The 23,820-nt window shown below is 35.6% G+C and overlaps 1 protein-coding gene across 2 annotated transcripts; it reads right to left on the reverse strand.

Moving 5' to 3' along the window:
• Positions 1–4,300: 4,300 nt before the first annotated feature.
• On the reverse strand, positions 4,301–23,451 carry LOC108277820 (alpha-2-macroglobulin). 2 transcript variants are annotated; one of them, XM_017490772.3, is made up of 35 exons: positions 23,294–23,451; positions 21,029–21,209; positions 20,621–20,777; positions 20,456–20,508; positions 20,111–20,131; positions 19,812–19,977; positions 19,636–19,720; positions 19,212–19,335; positions 19,002–19,122; positions 18,742–18,851; positions 18,452–18,622; positions 18,130–18,363; positions 17,973–18,014; positions 17,647–17,859; positions 17,321–17,470; positions 15,793–15,915; positions 12,294–12,399; positions 11,884–12,004; positions 11,431–11,656; positions 11,194–11,320; positions 10,722–10,843; positions 10,583–10,634; positions 10,382–10,465; positions 8,929–9,105; positions 8,749–8,824; positions 8,446–8,602; positions 8,260–8,334; positions 7,853–8,015; positions 6,057–6,247; positions 5,718–5,933; positions 5,353–5,474; positions 5,003–5,084; positions 4,817–4,885; positions 4,538–4,643; positions 4,301–4,452 (listed from the first exon to the last, which is right to left on the reverse strand). In XM_017490772.3, the coding sequence occupies exons 1-35, from the start codon at positions 23,377–23,379 to the stop codon at positions 4,412–4,414; spliced, it is 4,350 nt and encodes a 1,449-aa protein (XP_017346261.1). In that variant the 5' UTR covers positions 23,380–23,451; the 3' UTR covers positions 4,301–4,411. The 2 variants fall into 2 exon arrangements, with proteins under 2 accessions (XP_017346261.1, XP_047017186.1); XM_047161230.2 differs by lacking the exons at positions 4,301–4,452; positions 4,538–4,643; positions 4,817–4,885; positions 5,003–5,084 and having other exon boundaries at positions 5,390–5,508.
• Between the last annotated feature and the right edge of the window lie 369 nt (positions 23,452–23,820).

The following is a 23,820-nucleotide window of genomic DNA, read 5'->3' on the forward strand; positions in this document are numbered from 1 at the left end:
GTATTTTCTTGCTCTTCCAAGAAAGGAATATATGATGAATTTCAGAAGCATCCTTGCACTTATGAAATAGTGTCTAAATGATTAATAAATGGATAGAAGTCACAGCATTTTTTAAGTGTCACATATGGCAGAATTTAATTATAGTACATAAACTCTTTAAATGCCTAAAAACAGAATAGAAATGAGATGAGAATGAAATGAGTAGAATGAGAATAGAATGAAAGCATCATTCTAGCTTAAAACATCTTCAACATTTTCTCTCTCAGAACTCACTGTTTACTTACAGTCATTATGCAGTAAACGTGTTTGTTTTGTACACACTTCAAACAAACATCATGCCCACACGGGTCATGCCCACACAGATAACAGCCATTGCATAATTTATTTCAGAAAAAAAAACTACCAGGTAATAATTTATTTAAATAGTGGCAGCGCACCAATATTTCAAATCATTCTTGCAAATAATAAAGCAGGGACCACCAGGTTTTTTAGTGGTAGCCTTTTAGCAGCTGTCAGAACTCTTTTCTCAAATGAATTATACCAATCCTTGATTTACTAGCCAGTAGTATTAGTAGTGCTGACCCTTGAATGAACAAACATTAGTCATTCTAGCCGAACCTGAGAGTTTACACAGTTTTGGATTAGTACATGTTGAACTTTTAACTAAATCAATGATCTGATGATGAAATATAAAGACAAGCCGTCAGGCAAATATACAGAAACTAGTGTTGGGTCTGAGTCGAGACGAAGTACTTAACCAATATTTTAACCATCATAAACCCATGGCAATATAAATGTAGCAAAAAAATACCACTATTATATCTTGCCATTGCCATTTAATATTTTTATTTCATGTCATCAGCACCTCAACTAGTTGAATGGTTTCAAAGAAAATAAAATATGTAGAACTTTTATTATATAACAAGTGTGTGAAAATACAAATTAACCTGTTTTGAACACAGCTCTGTTCTTGTAAGCTTTTTTAACGTGAGCTGTAATAACTACTGATAACGCAATGTACTGTACCATACACTCAAGCACTAAACCAGGGCCATATTGCTTTTCAGAAATACAAGCGCTGTGTGACCATTTTATGAGATAAGAGCATATTATGTGGTCTCATGACAAAGCCACCTTTGCTAAAGAGATACACTACTGGTGCAGAGGATGCTGGTATAGACAACACTTTTACTGCCAGAGAGTGGAGCTGTGGGAATATCTCCCTGTTTATAGCCAAAATTCAAGTGCTGTATTTGTGTCTGTGTCTTGAATGGCATCAAAATACTTATGTATCTGAGCTGAAATGCTTGCATCCTTAGCTGAGTAACTACGCTGCTTCTGGGCTTGATAGCGAGCTAGAAGTCATAGGTATTTGCCAGGAGCAGAATCTGTGGTTGCATCACTGTTAACTTCACAATGCAGCATGTCTCAAACTGCTGTGGCTTCACGCTCTGCAGTCAAACTATCTGAAAAATGCGAAACATGCACAAATCATGCATGTTAAAATGCATTATCTGGATTTAGGGACTTAAGGACCATTATTGTATGCCTACTGCATATTTTATGATCTGCTATATACAGAATATATGGTAGATAAATAAGAAGGATGTTTCAGAATAAAATGCAGAGAAATCATTTTTAGGTTATTAAAGCAGATCCTCTCTGAATTTCTTCACTGAAACTGGATTGTCATTGTTGGTTACATCTAGATCAACCTAGTTAAGGCCAAACTAAGTCTCAAGCATTGTAGCCAAGAAATAGACAGTATGTCTGAACTGGTCCTCTTCTCCATTTTGCTCAACCATATTGATTCTCACAAAGATCCTAGAGAATCCCTTTAAAAAGGATTGATGAAGGACGGTGGCTAATAGCCGGCAATGACTTATTGACTCTGCTATTTGGAGCAGATGAGTGTTTAAATCCAGTACAATGGGGACCACCATACTAATAGTGACCATTTTCTCACCCTCTATAACATCTGTTGCTTCCGTGAAAGGAGAGAGAACAGAACCTAAATCCTTCAGTTTATTCCATTCATGAACTGAAAACTGATCTGTCCCAAATGCAGCCTCAAATCGCTCTTTAAACTAAGTACTAGTGTGACGTAATGAGGTGAATTTTGACATTTTGGCAAATGCTAAAGAAAAAGCCTTGGCTTCTTTCATACCATCATGCAACTAATTGCAGAGAATGTACAAAACATGAGAACCTTGTTCTCATGTTAGCCTTGTTCTCACCAGGACAGTCTCGTCTTCCCAGGTCACATCATCCCAAAGACTCTCATCATCAAAGTTTCCATCTTCCGCATCACTGTGCTGCTCCTCCTGTGGTAGCTTGACTTTGAACGCACACTTCATGTTGGCTGCGTTATCAATGATAATGTACCTGACATTGCTTGTTGTTTACTTTATGTTGTCTTCACTGTGTCTGGCACAAGACCGCCTACAGTCTAAAAAAAAGGACTCCAGCTGATTTTCCGTTATGTTTAATCCATGGGCTGTAACACTGAAGAAGGACCACATGGTCCAATCAGACCATATGTCAGCTGTTATGGACACAGATGATTGGGTCTGGGGCTTTCTTTTAATTGAGTCCTTAATCTAATCAACCAACAAAGGAATGTGTTTTTCAGTGATTGTCTTCCTTCCAATGGGAGTGTAATTGTTGTCCATTACTTTCAAGAAATGCCTGAAATGCTGATTTTCAACAATTGACAGAGGTAAAGCGCAGCCAATGAACAGATCTTTAATGATGGAGTCATGAATTTCTTGTTGTCTGGGAGAATTTGCATCATAAATTTGCACTGTTTGTTTAGCCAATTCTGGTCTTGTAAATCTTTCTATGCTGAGCTGTGCAGCATCTGCTGGTTGCTGGTGTCTTTTGTATGATCTCATCTTGGGACAAAAAAAAAAGAGAACGTTTTTTCAATTCTTACTAATTCAAAAATAGAAGGTATATGTAAAACAAAGGTATTTGTCTAATGTGAATAAAACTTTTCTACAGTTTTGTATAAGCTACTTAACTTGTCGTTGCAATTCACAGCACATTACATTAATTGAATGAAAATAATTACATTACATTACATTAGAGCACGTTAAGTTTTAAATTTAAAAGGAATACATTTACAGTCATTGCATTTATGTGACATGTTTATTTACTTGCTAAAATAAAATCCAGGGTTTATGATATTTACTACATTAAGAAGTACATTTCACATTTTACGTCAAATTCAAGACTGGGATCACCAGATGCTAATGTTTAGGGGTGGGCAGTACAGTATGACTACAATCTTATTACACGATAACAATACATGTAAAGTAAAATAGACTTCACTATTTGACATACAGGGATTATTATTAGATTTACTGAAGTTATTCAGTCCAGTGAGTGAGGGAGTGAGTGATTTTCTCTTTGTCTTTTGTTGTATGATTAACATTAATGACACAGACAGCAGCAGGTTTATTAGACTGCTGTCACTTTATGGCCTAATGCATGGATTCAATATACTGTATTGACACAACTCTGATTGGTCAGGCAGAATTTTTCTCTTTATTTGAATTAATTAATTAATTCATGCTTCTTTATCACCCCAACATGTCAATAACTTTAAGCAGTCCTGCCCACTTAAAGATAGAAATCTCTATCTATTCTATGGACATCGTCGCCATGATATATATCGTCATATTGCCCAGCCCTAATCTTATTTGGATTTAAGTTGGTATTAAAGGTTATAATAAGCAGTGTACCTTTCTTTATGCTTTCTTTCAACATGTTGGTAGAAATTTCAAGTCATGCCAGACATATCAGTAATTGTTGTTTTGCAAAGTTTACAGTCTGCAGATTTTCATAAGCAAAACAAATTATTTCGGACTCTGAAGACATTATCCTGGCCATGCATTGCGATCAAGTGTGTCATGTGTGTGTTTTGTCTACAAGCATAAGGAGATACTACTGAACTAAATAATTAATAATGAATACTACCAAAGAGTCCTTGGGCAAGACACTGAGCCCCAAGTAGCTCCCAATGGCAAGCTAGCGCCTTGCATGGCAGCTCTACTACCACTGGTGTGTGTGTGTGTGTGTGTGTGTGTGTGTGTGTGTGTGTGTGTGTGTGTGTGTGTGTGTGTGTGTGTGCGTGTGTGTGTGTGCGTGTGTGTGAATGGGTGAATGAGAACTAGTGTAAAGTGCTTTGTAGAATCTCTAAGGTTAAAAAAGTGCTATATAAGTGTAGACCATTACAAGTTAGGGGTTAGTTAAGTGTTCACGGACCTTTAAACTAAATCAATGATCATTCAAATGATGCAAGTCAAAGGTATTTTTATTTCACAAACAAAAAATCTTAATCAGAAAGAAACCATCATAAAGCAGATATACAAAGGTTTTTCTGCATCTTCCATCCCAATGTGAAATCCTACACACAGGGGGAGGTGTACTCCGTCTCAGACTGGTCACCTGAATGAAATATGTTGAGAATCAGTAAATGATACCAGTATAGTTGCAGTAACTGCTTAAATAACACAATCCTGGAAAGTCTTACTTGTTTGGTAGTAATCATAAACTTTGATCACCGCTGGCTTGAGATTCTTGACAGGAAGCACCTGTTTAATGTGTAGCTGATAGTTGATAGGAATATTCCTTGGGAGCTGTTAGAGATATACCAGATATCATATTGTAAACACACTCCACCATATCTATATTTTATGTGTAATAAATAAAGTATACATGTTTCTTGGAGTGGATATACAGCACAGTTGTGTAATATAGGTAATAATCAATGCTATATATGTATTCTTAAATTCTTATGTTCTCCTCTTACCTCTTTGATATACATGATAATATGGTCATCTTTAGAATCAACCCGTTCCACCAAAATGCTCCTTTTCAGCTAAGAAAATAATTTAATCATTATTCTACTGTGATCATTTCAATAGCAATGCATTTATATATCTGTTTACCTAGACATGTATATTACAGAACTTTTAGCAACATTGTTACTCCTTACTTCACCAGGATCTGCTGTGAACCCTGATAACAGTTTTATGTCCACTATGATCATATTAGTGTTGTTAAGTGTCCCATGATATCTGAAATTAAAGAAAATGTTTGTCAATAAACTTCAGGAGTATTCATAGCAATAATGATGGAAAATAAAGTATTAATTATTGTCACTGCAAATTAAAGTGTCATAAGAGGATGTGTAGTCATTAATCATTATATTAATGGTTTTTAACACAGACACTATCCAGGTATAGGCATTTTTATATCTTTGAAATATTTACAGTTAGACTCCGAAAACATAATTGACCAGTTTTCTTATTTTAGAACAGAGTTTTATAACACATTCATTCTTACTCAACAGTGAAGCCGAGGGACAAAGTTTGTCCATATGTTTTTGTGCAGTTTCCCTCGGTCTTCACCGCAATGCTCAGTGTACTAGTTTGAGTAGGTGTGGGGACATTGTAGAAAAGTGCTGTCTGCAAGCAGGAATTAAAAAAAGTTGAAGCAATCCTTAAACAGATAAACAATAATAAACAAAAATCAATCAATTAAAAAAAACATTTATACATTGTATAGACTTGCATAAAAAGTAATCGTTGGGTAATTAGTGCTTAACAAAAAATCACTTGCAGATTCATAGAACTACATTTTTCTTTTAAATAGAACAGTGTTTCATTTAGACACAAGATTTGTAGCCAGGAAGAGTTATCTGTACTGACCTGCACTGACACACAGGTGTCACCCTTCACTTCAATGCTGTATTTGCCAGGAACATCCTGCAGTGATCTTTCTTGGTACAGTAACTTGTTGTTCTGGTTCACATCAAAGGTGTAACTGTGTCCATCTTCTGACTTTACAGTTACTGTGCTAGAGCCGTCTGAGCTGAACACTTTAGTGGAGTACAGAGCCAGAGCTTGGAGGGCCACAACTGTGTCCTAATTTAAAAATAAATAAATAAATAAATAAATAAAAATTCAGTGCTATAAAATGCAATAAGTGATTTAGCATTATACTGACTAAATGCAGAACAAGGGAACAATGCAATTTAACTGAGTTACCTGTGTGGAGGAAAAGCCTCCATAGGGATTTTGCTGCTTCACCAGCCAGCTGACAATCCTATTAGCGTATCCCAAATCAGCTGGAGTGAGTTGACCTGCAGTGAGAACAGCTAGCAGCACGTAAGAACTGATTTCCACTGACAATGAGCCGGAGTCATCTGATGCTGATTGAGACCAATGAAGCCGACCATCTAAAATAATAACAAGATAGTGTAAACATAACCACAGATATGTCTGGCATCATTGCCTTGTCCCTGTGCTAGCTAGCCAAAATGTGCCACCTACAAAACTGGCTACTACCCACCTCAGAGACACACAGAGACCTGCAGAGAGCACAAAGATCACAAGAGAAAGAAAGATGTTCTTTTTAACAAAGCTTTGTTTTTAAATGCCATGTTAGCCTGGTGTTAGCTGACTAATTCACTATTGTCTTTCTGCTGACATTTAAAAGTAACACTATATTAACTATGGTAAATTTGAGTTTGCAGTCACTTCATTAACTTATCAATACAAATGATAGAGAAAAATGCTTTCATGGCTTGAATCGCATTATTGATATTATAGAATTTTGTTTTATTATAGAATTATGGCAGTTGAGTGCTAAAAAGTACTGTTAGGATTTATGTTAAGGGGTATAATTTAGGATCCGGCCTCAAGAAACAGTTTTTAAACATTAATTTAATATCCATCCATCAATCCATCCATCCATCTTCTACCACTGGAGGTGTGAGGTGAACGTGCTAACCACTAAGTCACTGTGTGCCCTTTGATTTAACATTTATATTTATATTTTCATTCATAAACATTTTGGTTTGGGCACATTCCCCAGTAAAGTATTTTTTTCAGGCAATTCCCCTGACTCATAACTAACTTTTTTGAGGGATAATCTACAGCAGACTGAGATTAAAGACTACAGTGCAAGAACTACGTTAAGAGTGTGAATGTAGGTCTTAATTTGGCAGCAGCACCGCACCCAGACATAGTGTTGGGTGTTTTAGCCAGCGTGACTGGTGATGAACAAGTTAACCTGGGCCACATTCCAGTTGTTGACACTTGCATTGCCTCTTTGGTACACAAAGTTACATGCTGCCCTGCCACCGAGTGCAGGTGCTCAGATAATATTTTGCTAAAGGCTTTTAAAAGTGCTATGTTCGTTGCACAAACAGGCCACATGCTGACAATTCTGTTGCTAGCATTAGATGGATTGTTCCAATCTGCAGCAATCGACTCCTCTGTAATAAATCTGATTAAAGCTGAACTCCTGCAGTAGGATGCTTAGCCCAGGATGCAGGGTGGCTCTCAGCCAGTTTGATCCTGGGCTGAATAATACTGAAAAAGATGTCAGAGTGCTCACTTGAGCCAAGGGCAGGCATATAGAAAATACATCCTGCGGAGCCCAATTACTTCACCAATTATATTTAGGCATCCTATTTAGGGCTTAGAATGTGGCACAGTAAAACCCACTTTACAATGGGCAGCTGTGGCTCAATGGTTAAGGCTCTGGGTTACTGATTAGAAGGTCAGGGGTCCAAGCTCTCTGCTCCAGGGGTGCCATGTCATGACCCTGTGTTCTGAGCCCAACTTCCTAACAAGCTGGGATATGCAAAGAAAAAGGATTTTTTTGTAATGTATATATGACAAATAATAGCTTCTTCTAGAACATTCCTTTATGAGTAGCTTGCAATAGCATTTTTCCAATTTCCAATTATTACATTCAGCAGTTTTACTTGTAGAAACATAGTTTGTTGCGTTTGTTACAAATATAAATGTTATAAATTCTTTTAATCATTCAGTACCTCCTGAAATGGCAACATTATCCAACTCTTTTAGTAGCTGCTCCCGAAATTGATTCTCTCCAGCCAGACTAAAAGTGTAGGCCAACAGTGCAGTGGTGTAGGTGTTTGTCAGGTTACCAATAGAAGACCTGAGGCACAGCAGTCCTTTATTCACAAAAGGATCCTGCAATCAAAATGTACAAAATCATGTAGAAAAAACACAATGATTTTACTTAAAGGCAGGACTTATTAATAACAAATCCGGTGCAAATGTTAAAATTTAACCACAATTTATGACAACTTAATTAAAATCAAGTGTACTGCTGGTTGAATTAACCAGTGCTATTGTGATTTAGATTGGATGCATTTTACCAAGCTTATATGGATTGTGAATGCAGTGAAAAGATTGCGAACTCTCATGCTCTTACCTGGACTGTGTTACCCAATTCAAGCAATGATGCAGTGATGTAGGCAGTAATAGTCACTTCATCATTTACACCACCCTGGAATACATTAGAACAATATGCATGATATATAGATAAAAACAGATATTCAATAAATGTATTCAAAAATGTGTTTTTTCCAAACATGGAATTCCCTAGTAACATACATACCTTCATTCTATTATTAAACAGACTTCCCTGTTGTATAAAACAGCCATCTGATCTCTGCTTATTTATTAGCCATTGCTTTGCACTGTTAATGATTTCTGGATCAATAAAGATGTAACGTTGTGCTTTGCCGAAAGTCCTCAAGACAAAAGCAGTTAACCTGGTGATGGAGAATTATTTGTCAAAATATATATATTTTTTTACATTCCATAATTATATAAAATTATTCACAACTAACACATACTTATTTAAATAAATTTCATGTAATCACCAGGAAAGTGGTGCTTTGCTTTAAGATAAACTTACCATGTGTTCTCCTCCCCGCTGCCAAATGTGCTATATGCACCATTCAAATGTTTATAGTTAAGTTGCCTCTGGTATCCTGTGTAAAGTCAAATGATTTTATTCTGGTTAGTTCAGAAAAAGTCTATTCAGAATGACTAGAAATGACTGCAAAGATTTAAAAGTAAAAGAAAGCTTTCTGACCACTCTTAAGGAAACCAGTAGCCCTCTCACGGATAGCTGTGGTGAGCTGCTCAGTGTTCTCTAGATACTGAAGAATGTAGATATTGGGGGCGAGGAGAGCAATGTTTTGCTCACCACAGCCATATGGCATCCTTAGCAGTCCATCCAGATTTTGTAATGCACGGCCAAGTATATCTCCTACAAAAGAATACAATAATATTCTTATCTGTTTAGCTAAAAAAATGTTGGAACTGACAAAAACACACTGTTGTTTTGAATGTAAAGAAGCTCCAGTTCACTAATTCTTATTCATATTAGATATATAGTTACAAATATATAGATATATAGATACAAAGATGTATCGCTTTGAGTTCAGTGCCCAGTAAAGGGACAGGAGCTGTCCTATCCTTAATACTCAAAAAAAAAAGAAAAAAAAAAAAGATTGAACTTAGCACCCTATGATGTAAATCAGCTATAAGGTGCTTCCCAATGAAAACAATTATGAAAACAATTGAGAAAAATGGCTGGCTCAGAATAAATACAAAAAATGTTAGGGTAGCCTGCTGATGTCATTAGTTGGAGAACTTTAGGTTTACACACGGAACATAAGCCAGGAGGACCCATGAAAATGCTGACACTTTGTCCAGAAGAAATAAGTGCTTGAGGTCACAAAAGCTTTGAGTTATGGAATGGAGTAAGTGTGTAGGATCACCTCCAGCACAATGCCTCTAGAGCAGGCAAAGGGTTTTGAATAGCCTACTGTGAAAATGGTATTACCATAAATACAGCACATGAATAGCCCAGCTTACAGAGGTGAACCACATCTCACTAACAGGCTCTCCAAAAACAGGCTATTTATTCAGAGATAGATGCAAAACCAGACGGACCAGCTTCAGCCAGAAACGCTGAAGAGCTCCCTCCCACATTTACTGACACTTAGTCACTGTGCACCCTCCTTCAGCAATACTTTGTCCTGATTTCACTTAGTTATATTGTATTTGGTATATTTGACTGTTCTTCTATATTGTGCTTGTGTTCAAAGGCGTATTAGACACTACTGAAAATCTATCAATAGTGCCTCCAACACCTCTACTCAAGAAAAATCTGGACTGCAGAGGCGTGAACTGTACAGAGGTGATTGGCATGATTTGAATGGGGATCCCAGAAAAAACTTTCATCTCGTAAACATATTTTTCAACATATAATTCAGTTAGCAATTTCGTGTACAGCCCAAAATGAATAGCAATCACATTTTCCATTATTATACTTTCTTGGAGTTCTTATAGAAGAGTGTTTTATTTTACTTTTATTCATTAGCCCAAGACAAGCATGGTGTGATAAGACAAAGCTTTTTTTTATTTTTATTTTTTATTCAGCTAAAAAAGTTTTATTTCTTACTTGCATTATATACATCATAAAGATTTACTTTATAGTTGCAAAGTTCTTCTATTTACCCTAATGCTTTTTCTCTTACCAAGTACTGAAACAGAAGCTCGGGCTGATCCCTCTATTACATCCTCAGGAAGAATCAGCTCCAACTCCTCTGAAACAATGTTGCCTGAAAATAAGATGAAAGGCAGCTCCATTGTTATTGAGCAGTAAAATATTGTGTGCATCAGTTTTAAACCACCCAGACTCAATAGAAATCAATTGCACAAATATTTGCAAGCCTGACCCTGTGGGCATAATAACCAGCTCTGGCTCTTCATCTTCTCAGTTCCTTCAGCCTAAAGGGGAAATAGTATTATTAGATCATAGCCTAATAAAGAACAGGTTTGCAAATATAAAGTTATGCTTATTTTCAAGACACCAACCTGCACAATCAGGCTTCGTGTAACTGTGTCAATACGGCCTCTCTCTGGAACACTCACAATCTCATTATCACACACCGTCTGGGATTGTTCTGCCTCTGCACTCACTGTCACATTCAAGACTCCTGTATTTAGTAAGAGGTATTAAAAGGAGTTAATTACTATAAAGAAAAATCCATTGCAACAGACATGTGATCATGGCCCCTGTTTCCATGTGGTGTGGAAAAAAAAAAGAACCCAAAAAAAGTCACGGGAATGAGATACCTTTATTTTCCATGTGCTACTCAATGTCCCTAAAAGTATGTGTCAATGTCCTATAAAAATATCTACATTGGACCACAGGTTTGCAGATTTGAAAACTATTTTTAAAATGGGTGCTGTTTTTTTTTTTTTTTTTTTTTTTTAAATAAAAATCAGGCTAACACTGGCAAAAACAGAGCTCCATGAAAGACTGTGAAAGAGTTTTAGGACTCACCAAGCACGGTGGGAATCAAAGTCCATTTGAAGGTTTTTCTGCCATTTTCACACAGGCAGGATGAAAACTCGCCATCAGAAGAGGGTTCCAGAGTGTAGTCTGAGGAAGGAGCCGGGGTCACTTTAACCTGGCGATGAGGCACAGGTGATTAATTTACTGTGCATCTTACATGACACAATACTTGATACAAGATAAAAGAATACAAGAATACAAGATAAAATCTTGGCCTTACAGTACCATAATACATTTGGAAAGATAATTGAAAACCGTGGCCTTCAGCTCAAAAACTTCTCCCCGGATAATGGAATAGGGCAATGAGAGCTCCAGGAAGAAGGGCTGAAATACAGTGAGCTGAACAGGAGGAGCCAGTCCCAGACCCCTAGATGACACGCAGAAAGCCTCTGTCTCCCAAGTGGTGATGGTGTCAGGAACAGTGACAGGAAGCTGTGCTGATCCAGAGTCCCTGAGAAAAATTTCTGTTATTTATTATCAAAAAGACAGCATGCATTATTCAGTATATTATAGTTATGTTTATTTTTTTAAAACAACAGGAGACACTAATGTACATACTAATAAAACTGCTAAAAGGTTGGTGTCCATGGCAACATTAAACAGTGTCATCTTACATGCACAGAAGCACTGTAAAAGCATGCCACTTAACAAAATTAATTAATATGCTGGTTCACAAACCCGACTTCAGACAGTTGCCATATCCATGTTTCTGGGAAGAATTTGCGAACTGTTTCAATGGATTTATAACGTTCTGATGATGACTCAGCTAATCCCACACGTTGCGCTACCATGTATTGCACTGAAAATGAGCAAAACTTTAATTATTAGTATGCTTCTTTTTAATGTAGCAACCTCTTGATTTGTTAGACTAATTAGTACAAACAGCAATAAGAGCTATGCACATAACAAATGTACAGTAGTATATTGATTTCAGCTGTACTCATCATTTATTGTATTATTTATTGCATTTTAATGTAATATACATAGCATATGTATGAATAAGAAACTGCACTATTTATTGAACACACACACATATTACATATATATAAATATATATATATATAGTTGAAAAAAGAGCCTGGAGGTACCCCCATATGGATGTCTGTGACGATAACGTTCATAACGCATGCCTTTGTATACCAAACAGTCAGGTTCTCTAACAGCCAAATTTGTTGCCATCTTCAGCCCCACACTCTGTCAGGTGATAATATGTCATAATCAGTGTTGTAAATTATTGTAAATTACTTAGTAACCCAAATAATTTCATATGAGATAAAATTCAATAATATATATTTAAAGGGCAATTTCTAGACAGCTCAGGCAGTTTTTAAATCAAGTGCTTAAATAATTTGTTAAAATTAAAATAAAGGCCCCCCCCTCCCATACTCCCAGCTTTTGCATGCTTGAATCATACAAATGTATTCATCTGCTGAGTGTGTGTTCCTGCCTGCTTATGGGTTCCTTCAACATGTTTTCATTATGTCATATCACTGAAAACAATCAATAGTGGAGAAAAAAACTAAAATAAATTAAAACTGCCTGTATTGACATAAAAACTGCCTGAGGCGACTGGAATTTGCCAAATAAATATTTAGAAGTACTCAAAGTGAAAAAGGGGAAATCCCCCTTTAAAATTAAACAATACAATATGCAATAAATAAAAGGTATTTAATTGGAGAAATCCATACGGAACCAGTGGCACTGAGCATGCGTTAATGGTGCAAGTGAGGCTGAGCCTTAGTCACTGGGGAGGTATGTATGGCTCTGGTTGTCTTAGCCAGACAGGTTTGTAGCATTAGGTGTATGTGAGAAATCTATACTGAACCAGTAGCTTTGAGCGTGCAGTAATGGTGCCAGTGGGGCTTGCTACAGCTTTAGTCACTGGGAAGGCCTGTACGGTTTTTAGTTGTATTGGGCAGACATGTTTATGATGGGCTTAAATTGGCGAAACACTGGTGAGGAGGGGTGCCATTTGAGAATCAGAAGAAGCCAAAAGACATTTTTTGCGAAAAAATGTTTAGTGCATTGATATGATCACAAATTATCGATAACATTTTTCATTTAACTTTAGTGCATAAATTCTACACCGATACCTCAAATGTTGTGAGAAAATATTTAAAACAGTTTTTGCCAAGAAAAATGGCATTCATGAAAAAAAAAAAGTGTCACATGACAAAATTGAGCCATCCTTCAGAGGAAGAATAGGGATGTGTGGGCCTTCTAGTGCACTGTAAACCTGTGACACAAGATGCACCAAGGAATTATGTTATGCAATTTCATTGGCCTCTGCTCCATTCAGCAGCCTGATATAATGCTGCATTAATTTTTCTTTAATAGCTGTGCATACCGCATACACATAGGACACTGGACACTGGTTCTTCTGTCAAGCCATTGTGAGGTGTAGATATGTTTGTTTGTGTGGTGTTAGGAGAAATCCATATGGAACCAGTAGCAGTGAGCATGCATTAACAGCATTTTCTTAGGCTACTCTCTGCCCATACAGTTGCACACCATCAATTAAGTATGTAGCAGTATTCAAATCTAGCCAACCAGCAGTTATTTTACCACTGCATTTTTTAAAAATGTGTTGCGATCATTGACAGTACATAGATGGTTGTGATCTACTAAAATGCCTCAGCGATTGACAGGTAGATCGCAATCACCAGGTTGTTGACCACTGGTGTAGAGACTGTTGTGTGTGAAATTCCCAGATGATCAGCAATTTCTGAATTACTCAAACTGGACAATCTGGCACCAGCCATGCCATGTTCAAAGTCACAGAGATCACATTTTTTTCACCCATTCTGATGCTTAATGTGAACATTAACTGAAGCTCTTGATATGTATCTGCATGATTTTATACATTGCACTGCTGCCACATGACTGGCTGATTGGAACTTTAATTATATAAATGTCAGGGGTGCAGGTGTTCCAAATAAAGTGGATAGTGAGTGTATATACAGCAAGGTCCATAAATAAATTTTGGGGAACAGTTATTCTTATTTTAGCTGTCTACCACAGTATATTGAACTTGAAATTAAATAATATATTTGAGCTCAAATGTCCATTTTAATCAAAATTAAAGACTTTCAGCTTTAATTTAAAGGAATTTACACATACATTTGGGGAATGGGGTAGGTATTACAACACTTTTTAAATGTTTCCCCAATTATAGATAATATAAGCCCTATACACTTCAGAATTCATCCTGCAACATTTTGTCACATCATCAATAAATGCAAGAGAACCAGTTCCACTAGCAGCTATACATGCCCACACTATAAGATGAGGTGGTACGCTTTGGATCATGTGCAGTTCCTTCCTTTCCTTCATACTCTTCTCTGACCATTGTGTTCTTGTGTGTTTTAAAGAATGTATCAAATAAGGGCTTTTCACACTGTACTTAACCCCAGGTTATCGTCGTTCTAAACCCCGCTTTTAACCCCAGGTAGAAGAACGTTTCACACTTATAAAGGTTATAAAACCCTGATCCGAAGCAGGGTTAGCACTGTGTTTGTGGTGTTAAACCCGCATTGCGGTGCCGAATGTAACAGTATGAAACAATGTTAGAATGTTACTGCTGGCTGCTTAGTAACAAACACCAAATCAGAAACTGAACAGCACTTGCCTCATATTATGTGCAAATTGGAGATCTAACCCAGGGTTTACGAATGTATAGTGTGAAATGTCATGAATACCCAGGATTAATTGTTAACTCTGGGTAAAGTATGATCAGTATGAAACGTGAAATAAGTTAACCCAGGATTCTGTTTAACCAGGATTTAGAATGACCCAGGGTTAAATATTTAAAGTGTGCAATGCCACACCTAATGTTTTTGCTATCTGTCTGATCAGTTTCTTTTGATTTTTCAGCCTAATGATGGCTTGCTTTACTGACTTCATATTGAGAGTTAACAGAAACTTCAGAGACTCCAAATGCAAATGCCATACTTGAGATCCTAGACCATTTATCTGCTTTCTTGTAAGTGATATAATGAGGTAATAACACATACCTGGCCACGGAACAGCTGATCAGCAAATTATCCAATAACTTTTGGTCTCTCACAAAAAGGAGGGACCACATATAAAAAGTGTAATGCCTGCACTGCTTACCTGATTTGGATGTAAATACCCTCAAATTAAAGCTAAAAAGGCTAAACACTGAGCTCATTTAAACTCCAATTAACTGTAAACAGCTGAAATCACAATAACATGTCCAAATATTGTCCATATATTTAAAAATATTCATGGAGCTGACTCTATATGTAAAATGTAAACTTGCAAAACCAATGGTTGAACCCCCCCCCACACACACACACACGCAAACACCACCACCACCACCACCCGAAATCAATCACTGAATACATCACTGTCACTCAGGATTAGAAAAGACCATAAAATGATCAGCAGGTACCCCAGATCACTCAGTTACTGTATATCATGTCAGGGGTAGATTAGGCTCCATACATTTTGTAAATAGTATTTTCTGTTACGAGTGATTTTACATTATAGATATGTGGTCTACTGTGATAACAATTCATACACACACATTTCAGTAATCAGTTATGTATCCAATCAATCACTTACCTTTAATGTATTGTAAGCATGGTCAATCTGTGTATGTCGTCGAGGTCTAACATGCAAGCACTCTATATTATCTTCAACCCCATAGGGGTAATCTGATACTCTCTCTGGCAGCAAATTAAATATCTATGGAAGACATAGTTTGTCATTATTAAAAGATTATATAAAGTGCATTTCAAAACACACAAAAATGACCTTTGCATGTATGATTACATTAACATAAGAGAGCTTTATAAAGAACTTGCTTTAACTTTATATGCAATAAATGGCAATAAAACACATTACTATAGTTGTTACTATTCTAATACAATAAGTTCTATAATATAAAGATCCTGACTGTAGCCTTTAGGTTTTCTTTCAAGTCTCTCAAGGCCACTGTTCTTCACATTGAGCTGTATCACACCATCCCGGCATGGATTACATTGCTAACATCACCTCCTGTCCTATTTTATTTCCTATGTAAAGAAATACACTCTTGCAAACACACCTCCTGTGTCAAGTAAGCTCACCCTTGTAATCTCACACTTCCCACTAGACTGGTAAGCCAGTGCAATAAATATTTATTTGGTTTTTAGTCACTTGTGTTACACATACAGTATGTTACTAACATAATAAAATGTTTGAATGTTTAAATGTAACAATAGTCCTAAAACACGGATAAAATTAGTAGTCAAGGCCATTTGGGTTCATTTGCCCAAAATGTTTGGTTCTCTTTGTCTACTGTTTTGATAAAGTGTTGCATGATTTATACCCTTATTTCTGAACTGTGATTTCCTTGTGTGTCTGATTAGTGGTTAGCCTAGGACTGCTTTTCCTGCCTGGTTTTTGACATCTGCTGCCTGCTCTCGCACCAGTTCATGAATTTAATATTAGACTGCCAAAGATCCAAAGAACCACCAACATTATACAATAGCAATACAATATCTGGTCTGTCCAGTCATTGAAAATTCATGAGCCTCAGCAACAGTTACTTCAAAAACTTTTTTAAAAAGAGACAAATTTTATGTACCAAGATGGTGTAAATGTCATGCAATATTTTTTGCAAATTTTTAAAAATTTATTCTTAAAATTATATATATATATATTATATATATATATATATATATATATATATATATATATATATATATATATATATATATATATACACACACACACACACACACACACACACACACACACACACACACACACATATATATATATATATATATATATATATATATATTTATTTATTTATATATATATATAATTTATTTTTATATCTTCAGTAACTGCTTTATCCTGGTCAGGGTTTATTAGTACATATACAATACTCCTGACAATTTTACAACATAAAATGTAAATGTTATTTAAACATTTTGAAACTTACATTCATGTTATGATCAAATGTTAGTATCAGACAAGAATAAAAAATACAATTAATTGAATTTATTTAGTACATAGCACATGTAGAGGGCACTAGATATTAAAACAGGCTCAAAACTCAAGCACTTGTATGTGCAAAAGTTTCAGTAAATCTTAACATCACCTTGTCAGTATTTAGGCGTTCTCCAGACTCCAAGATGAACACACTCTGATCCACAGCACTGAGGCCACACAGTGAACCAGGATGAGCCGAGAGCTCAAGAGTGTTTTTCTCACCAGGAACTGCTTTAGAGGGAGAGAACTGTAGCGAAACCTGGAGGCCACAAAAGAACAAAAAGTTTACATATGTTTAACTTTTATGTCAAGCAGAAATCAGATTAGAAAAAAAATTAAGTAACTCAATAACCAGTTAAAAAAAAAAAAAAAAAAAACATTTAAAAACATTTAAAAAAAACAACACAAAACAAAGCCTGAAGGTGCTAGCATTACCTTATTCCTGAAACATTTTTCCACATCAAATTTTTTGCTAGCAGCGATGACATTCTCACTGGGCAGGACAGAGTACACCACAATCTGCACGACAGGAGCCAGTTCAGCATCGACAGCTAGTTTAAATGAGATTTTTCCTTTTCTGACATCTGTAGAGAGTTTCACTTCAACTTCCTCATGCTCATGATGGACTATGATTCCTTTAGCTAAGACCTGAACCAGAGAGGCAAAATATATGATAATTGTCCAGTGAATTATATTTAGAGCTTCTGAAATGTAGGTAATGCAGGTGGCAGGTGATGATGCAACTGTCTCTATTAACAAACCTCCTCATGCCCATGATGGACTATTGCTCCTTTAGATAATACCTGGATTGCAGAGGCCAAATATAGGATAATCACTGTCAGGTGCATTTCATTTAAGCTGCTGGAATGTAGGTAATGCAGGTTTTACTGTATCTACAATTTTACTGCATGTACTTACCGTGTATATAAGATCAATACTGTAACTTTCAGTAGTTTCTCCAACAATATAGTAGTTAATGGTTATGGGAATTTCAGCACCACACTTAAATGGTTCCTCTGCGCTCTCTATTGACAATTCACTGAATACTGGACTGTAAGGTGTGGCAGGTTGGAGCAGCTGTAGACGTGCATTAGCATTGGTAAAGAATGGTGTTTTGTATGTAGGATAGTGTTCATCTGGATAGACACTTGCCTAGATAAGAATGAAACAGGAACATTTGTTTTTAAGATCTATTGAAATGACTTCAACATTTTGTGAGTGTTAGGTCGTCATACCATACATGCAATGTTATCTCTGTTGTAGGATGTTCAGGTGAAGCAACTGAGAAGTTTGCCAATCCATTACTATCTGTAGTGAGATTGAGTAGTTTCTTCTTAGACCACCATTCACCTTCCGAAAGGTAAACCTTCTTGTTAGGAATTGGTGTTCCACTGAAGGTTGTAACTTTAATCTGTTGATCAGGGAAATGCTGTCAGTCTGCTCAAACTGTCAACAACTTATGTAAAAACATCACAAATACAAAAGCAATATCAGTGGACCAATGTAAATTTAAAAGTAAGAAAATCTTACTTTTCCTTCTATATCTCTCTCTCGTTCAAAGGTTTTTGGTAAATCCACAAGTTCCACTTGACCGATTTGGTAAATGAGTTCTATGATGACAGATTTTACCAAGGAGAAATCTAAACAAAAAAACAAAAATGCAATATTGAATTTATTATTAAAGAATCAGTGATTCTAAAATTTTATATAAAATGTAAAAGATTTTTACACTTTAACTTATTTTAATCTTTAAGCTTAGTTGGCTTTGTTCAGATCTGTTACTGCCTCACCTGTTCCTTCCTCTGTCAGTGTAACAGTAGCATTAAGATAGTGCTCAAAATTAACTTCAAATTCAGAACTTGTGAAAGTCGATACATTCAGTATAAGGAAGGCACAACCAGTCTGACTCATCTGTGAGGATAACCAAATGTTCAAATGCAGGGTGAGATCTATTTCAGTCAAAAAATATTATGTCCTTTAATATAGCGTTACTTACGGACCTCTACTGTTTCAACCAGGCATGGTGAAATCAAAGGGGCGTCCTCACGATGAAAATAATTCTGCCTAAATTTACGACACACTTGCACCAGTGCTGTGCCAGGTACTGGCTGTCCGTAAGTGTACCTTAAAAATGCACAAGCAATGAATGTTGTTTTAAATTTGTGTTTTATTTATTAATGAAAGAAAAAAACATTCATGGGCTATACTGGTGTATCCTGGATATTCAAATGTCTGTCAGTGCTATGTTGTTTTTAAATGTCTTTTTTTAATAAGATAAATGTTTAAATTTAAGTAAGCAAAGGAATAAAAAAATGAAAGGTTAAAACTATGTTTTATAAATATTTTTTAAAACTACTATATTTTTAGTTTTAACATAATCTAAAAATTACATATAACATAACATAACATAAAATTGTCACTCACTTTCCACAAACCTCCAGCTTTAGTTCCTCCTCACCAATGCTGTGTTTTTCTGGTGTTTTTACTGTAATCTCAAACTTGGGTAAAACTAAAAGTCAAATATATTTCTTATTACAGTAAATTCTGTCAGTTAGTTCTGTATCAACAGAAAAAGGTACTCTACTAGTAGTGTAACTTACCATACTTTTGCACCTTAAAATAGTGTGTGATCAACCTATTTTCAATGTCAGCAGTTAATGAATAATGGCCTTGTGGAGCCTCAGCGTTGAGCTCATGTGAAAGCTGCAGTATCAGGCCTGTCGAGGACACATTCGTCCACTGACCAATCCTGTTACGATTATTATCCTGATTCGTTCAGAAAAATATTAGCGTCACTAACCAATGTGTATAAATATTAAAAGTGAACAACAATGTCACAAAGTAAACAAACAAACAAACAAACAAATAAATAAAATTATGTGTAGTTTAATTAACTTACCTTAAGAATTACTGTGCTGTACTGTAAAGGAGAATACAACAGTGCATAACTCTGATTAAGAAACTTTCACACTACTTCTAATATCATCCTGTACATTAACACTCTAAATTAATTTATTAATTAGAACAATTAATTGAGTAGAATATCGCTATAATACAAAGATATTACACAATGTAGGTGCTATGTTAATCTGTGCATAGGAAAATATGCCATCAAAAATGACACTGGAGACCCTTCTTTTATAGTTAAATGTAAACACATACATTTAGGACAGGATGGGTGGTAAAAACCTGCCGTTCTGCATTACATTATTGCACTTAGAGACGTAGAGACTTAGACTCTTACTTTTTGTTTAAGTGGAATAAAATTAGAATCCATAGTGACAATTCTGAAATTCACTGTTGAAAAACAATGGGAGAGAAATTTGGTGTGTTGAGCTTCACAATCAATAAGAACTAAACATTTATTAAATGGTTCAAATGGATATTAAGTATTGCAGGAGTGAATCACCTGTTTGGCCTGGATTGTAGATGGGTTTATCAGTCTGAATAAATACCAATGTGTCATAGGATTTAAACATCACTTTCCTTTTCTCTGTCATCTTAAAACTTTCACCTTTGACTTCTACCTTTATCTCCTGCACCGATTCACCCACAACCTGTGGAGCCTGTGAAGATGTTGCCCATGTTGAACCACAACAATAACTAACAATACTTTAAAAAATATAATAATAATGATAATAATAATAATAATAATAATAATAATAATTTTTATATCATCATCCACATTAATATTATTATTATTAACAACAACAACAACAATAACAACAACACCAATAATAATAATAATAATAATAATAATAATAATAATAATAATAATAATAATAATAATAATAATAATAATAATGGTATTTCTGACCTCAAAATGAGAGCAGTGGTGAATCTCCTTTTCCACTGTCTCTTGTAAAAGAGTTCTGTTCTGGTTGTTATGAACCAGATAAATGTTCACTTGCAGAGTCTCATTGGGCTTCAGAAGACTCACACACAATTTTGCATTAGAGCCAGACTCTATTACTGCAGGAAATGTCACCATGAAATATCTAAGGACCAAAAAAGTAATATTTTAAAATGATAATTTGTGCATGTGATTAACAGTAAAGAGATGAAAAAGTAATAAGGGTTATGTAAGATAAACCTTTGTAGCTAGGTGACAGTAATCTCATAAACTCAACAATCAATACTGTTGGAAAAGTGTATACAGAGTGCTTTAAGTTCAAGATAATAAAATAAAATGATGTTTAAGAGACAAGTTGGTATCACACAACATGTCAGTAAAGTCTAAAGTAAAGTTATTGGAGCTGCCTTTTTGTGTTTAGAAATAAGTTAAAATGAAACACTGTACTATAGTACTATGATTGCATTCTGGCATGTTTATGCTCATTGACAAACTAATTTACATCTATGGGCACTTTAGCATAGTCAGTCCACATAGGTATGTAGTAGACCATTACATTTACTTACTTGAGTAACTTTTTGAAAAAAAAAAAAAAAAATATATATATATACTTTTAAGAGTAGGTTTAACTGGCCATACTTATACTCTTACTCAAGTTATTTTTAATCAAGAAATGTACTTTTACTTCGCTGCATTCGGTGGTGTTTCTCCATTATTGTTAAATATTAACCAATATATGTTGTTTTAATAATTAGTTTAAATCACGTATAATGAGGTGTCGAGTCTCGCGATACGCCGCAGTGGTCTGAATGCAGACACAACAACAGCTCACTGTTTTAGCAGCTCAATCCTGGAAGATAATGGCTAAAGAACGGGAAGAAAAGGAGGCAGGGCACACACACACACACACACACACACGCATTCCCTCTCTACACACACTTTCTCGTCTGTTCTGTTCCATAGTCTGTGCTTTTATTCTTTGTTGACTTGTTCAAATGCAGATGCTGACGAGTTTGTGTTCTTAACGTGTTAAGACAGTCAACATTTTGGAAAATATTTGTTTGTTTGTGTGTGTGTGTGTGTGTGTGTGTGTGAGAGAGAGAGAGAGAGAGAGAGAGAGAGAGAGAGAGAGAGAGAGAGAGAGAGAGAAATTTTGTGTTGAAAATGACAGGGTCTCTGCTTTTGTACTCATCACTGGACAGGGATATGGTGCTTCATCTTGAACCCAGGTTTTATATTATATAAACAGAACAGACAGACTTTCAAGGAGAGGTGTGACTTCAGGATTCAGGATTTTCCCATTAATTTAATCAGAGCCAAAGTAACTAATAACTTACAACTTGAGTTGTTTTCTCATTGGATGCTTTATTACTCTAACTCAAGTAATTATTAACATTATTACTTTTACTGTTACTTGAGTAATTATTTTTCTAAGTAGTTTTACTTGTACTTGAATAAATTTTTTTGGATACTCGATCCACCTAGCTGCATGCTTTCACACATTGGGTGGAAATTGAAGAACCCTTAGGAAACACACACACACACACACACACACACACACACACACACACACACACACACACACACACACACACACACACACACACACACACACACACACACACACACACACACACACAAAAATAGGGAGAAGATGCACAGACCCTGGAGCTGTGAGGTGGCATGGTGGTGCAGTGGGTAACATTTCCCAGCTCACGGTTTATTTATATATAAATTAATATTAATAAATATTCTATTCATAAAGGGCACTTTTGAAACCAAGGGGCAAAGGGACAACTGCTCTAAGGGCAGTTTTATATACATATATACACACACAGTTCTTTGCAAAACTTTTAGGCATGTGCAAAGATTTGCTGTAGAGTAAAGATGCCTTCAAAATGATTAAATTAAATGTTTCTCATTTAAAAGAGCAGTAAACAGTAGTAAACATTATGAATTCAATTGTCTTTCAATTTCCATATATAATCATTTAATGCCATTTACATTTCAAATCATTTTAAAAATGAAATCTCTTGTCACTTTTCTGCTTTATGTACAGTTTTAAAATTAAATTTCACACATACACACACATTATGGGAGGTGGAATGAGGACTTCATAATAAAAATCTTTATATCTACAAAACGGTATGCATGCATATAATGTATACAGTATGAAACAGAATAGACCACTGTATTTTTCACCACCAGAAATCCTTTATGATTACTTACGGTCCTGAGGTTTGTCCATAAACAGAAAGAAAAAGGAAGCAGGCTAACAGTAGCCTTATCCTTATGTTGACCTGCCTGACCACCATGATGAAGTCTATTGCAAATGGCAGGTTCTACTGTTTGAGGACCTATTTAAAGATACTTAGCCCAAAAGAAGTACATCTGCTGTTATCCTGTCACTAATGATTAACCAGTATTCCAGCTACACTGCAAATTCTATATGTCAAAGTGCAATGCCATGTAATAGCTTTTACTGTGTGATATCTATAAAAAGAAGTAAAGTATCTTTTCTCTATTGATTCTATTAATAGTCAATAGTCACATAGGAAAGTAGGCAAGGGTGACGTGACTAAGTAGTAGTATTGCCTGAATGTTCATAATGGGATTAAGATAAAATATTAACCACTGTAAACAGTTATTTCTGCAGCTGCTGAAATAAATCTTCATAACTGCCTATATACAGTAAGGATAATGAAATGTAGAAATAGGTATTTTCTTAGAAAGTAATGTGAAAAAATATATGACAA

This window comes from Ictalurus punctatus, chromosome 17 (assembly GCF_001660625.3).
Source record: "Ictalurus punctatus breed USDA103 chromosome 17, Coco_2.0, whole genome shotgun sequence".
In the NCBI taxonomy this organism is placed as follows: Eukaryota; Metazoa; Chordata; class Actinopteri; order Siluriformes; family Ictaluridae; genus Ictalurus; species Ictalurus punctatus.

Excerpts from the sequence above, each read along its gene's own strand:
- LOC108277820 (XM_017490772.3), bottom strand. The coding sequence starts at position 23,379 with ATGGTGGTCAGGCAGGTCAACATAAGGATAAGGCTACTGTTAGCCTGC. Across the intron at positions 11,321-11,430 it reads ATCTTTCCAAATGTATTATG|GTTAAAGTGACCCCGGCTCC; the intron begins GTACTGTAAGGC and ends CCTCATCGCCAG. Across the intron at positions 5,934-6,056 it reads GAGGCTTTTCCTCCACACAG|GACACAGTTGTGGCCCTCCA; the intron begins GTAACTCAGTTA and ends TTTTTAAATTAG.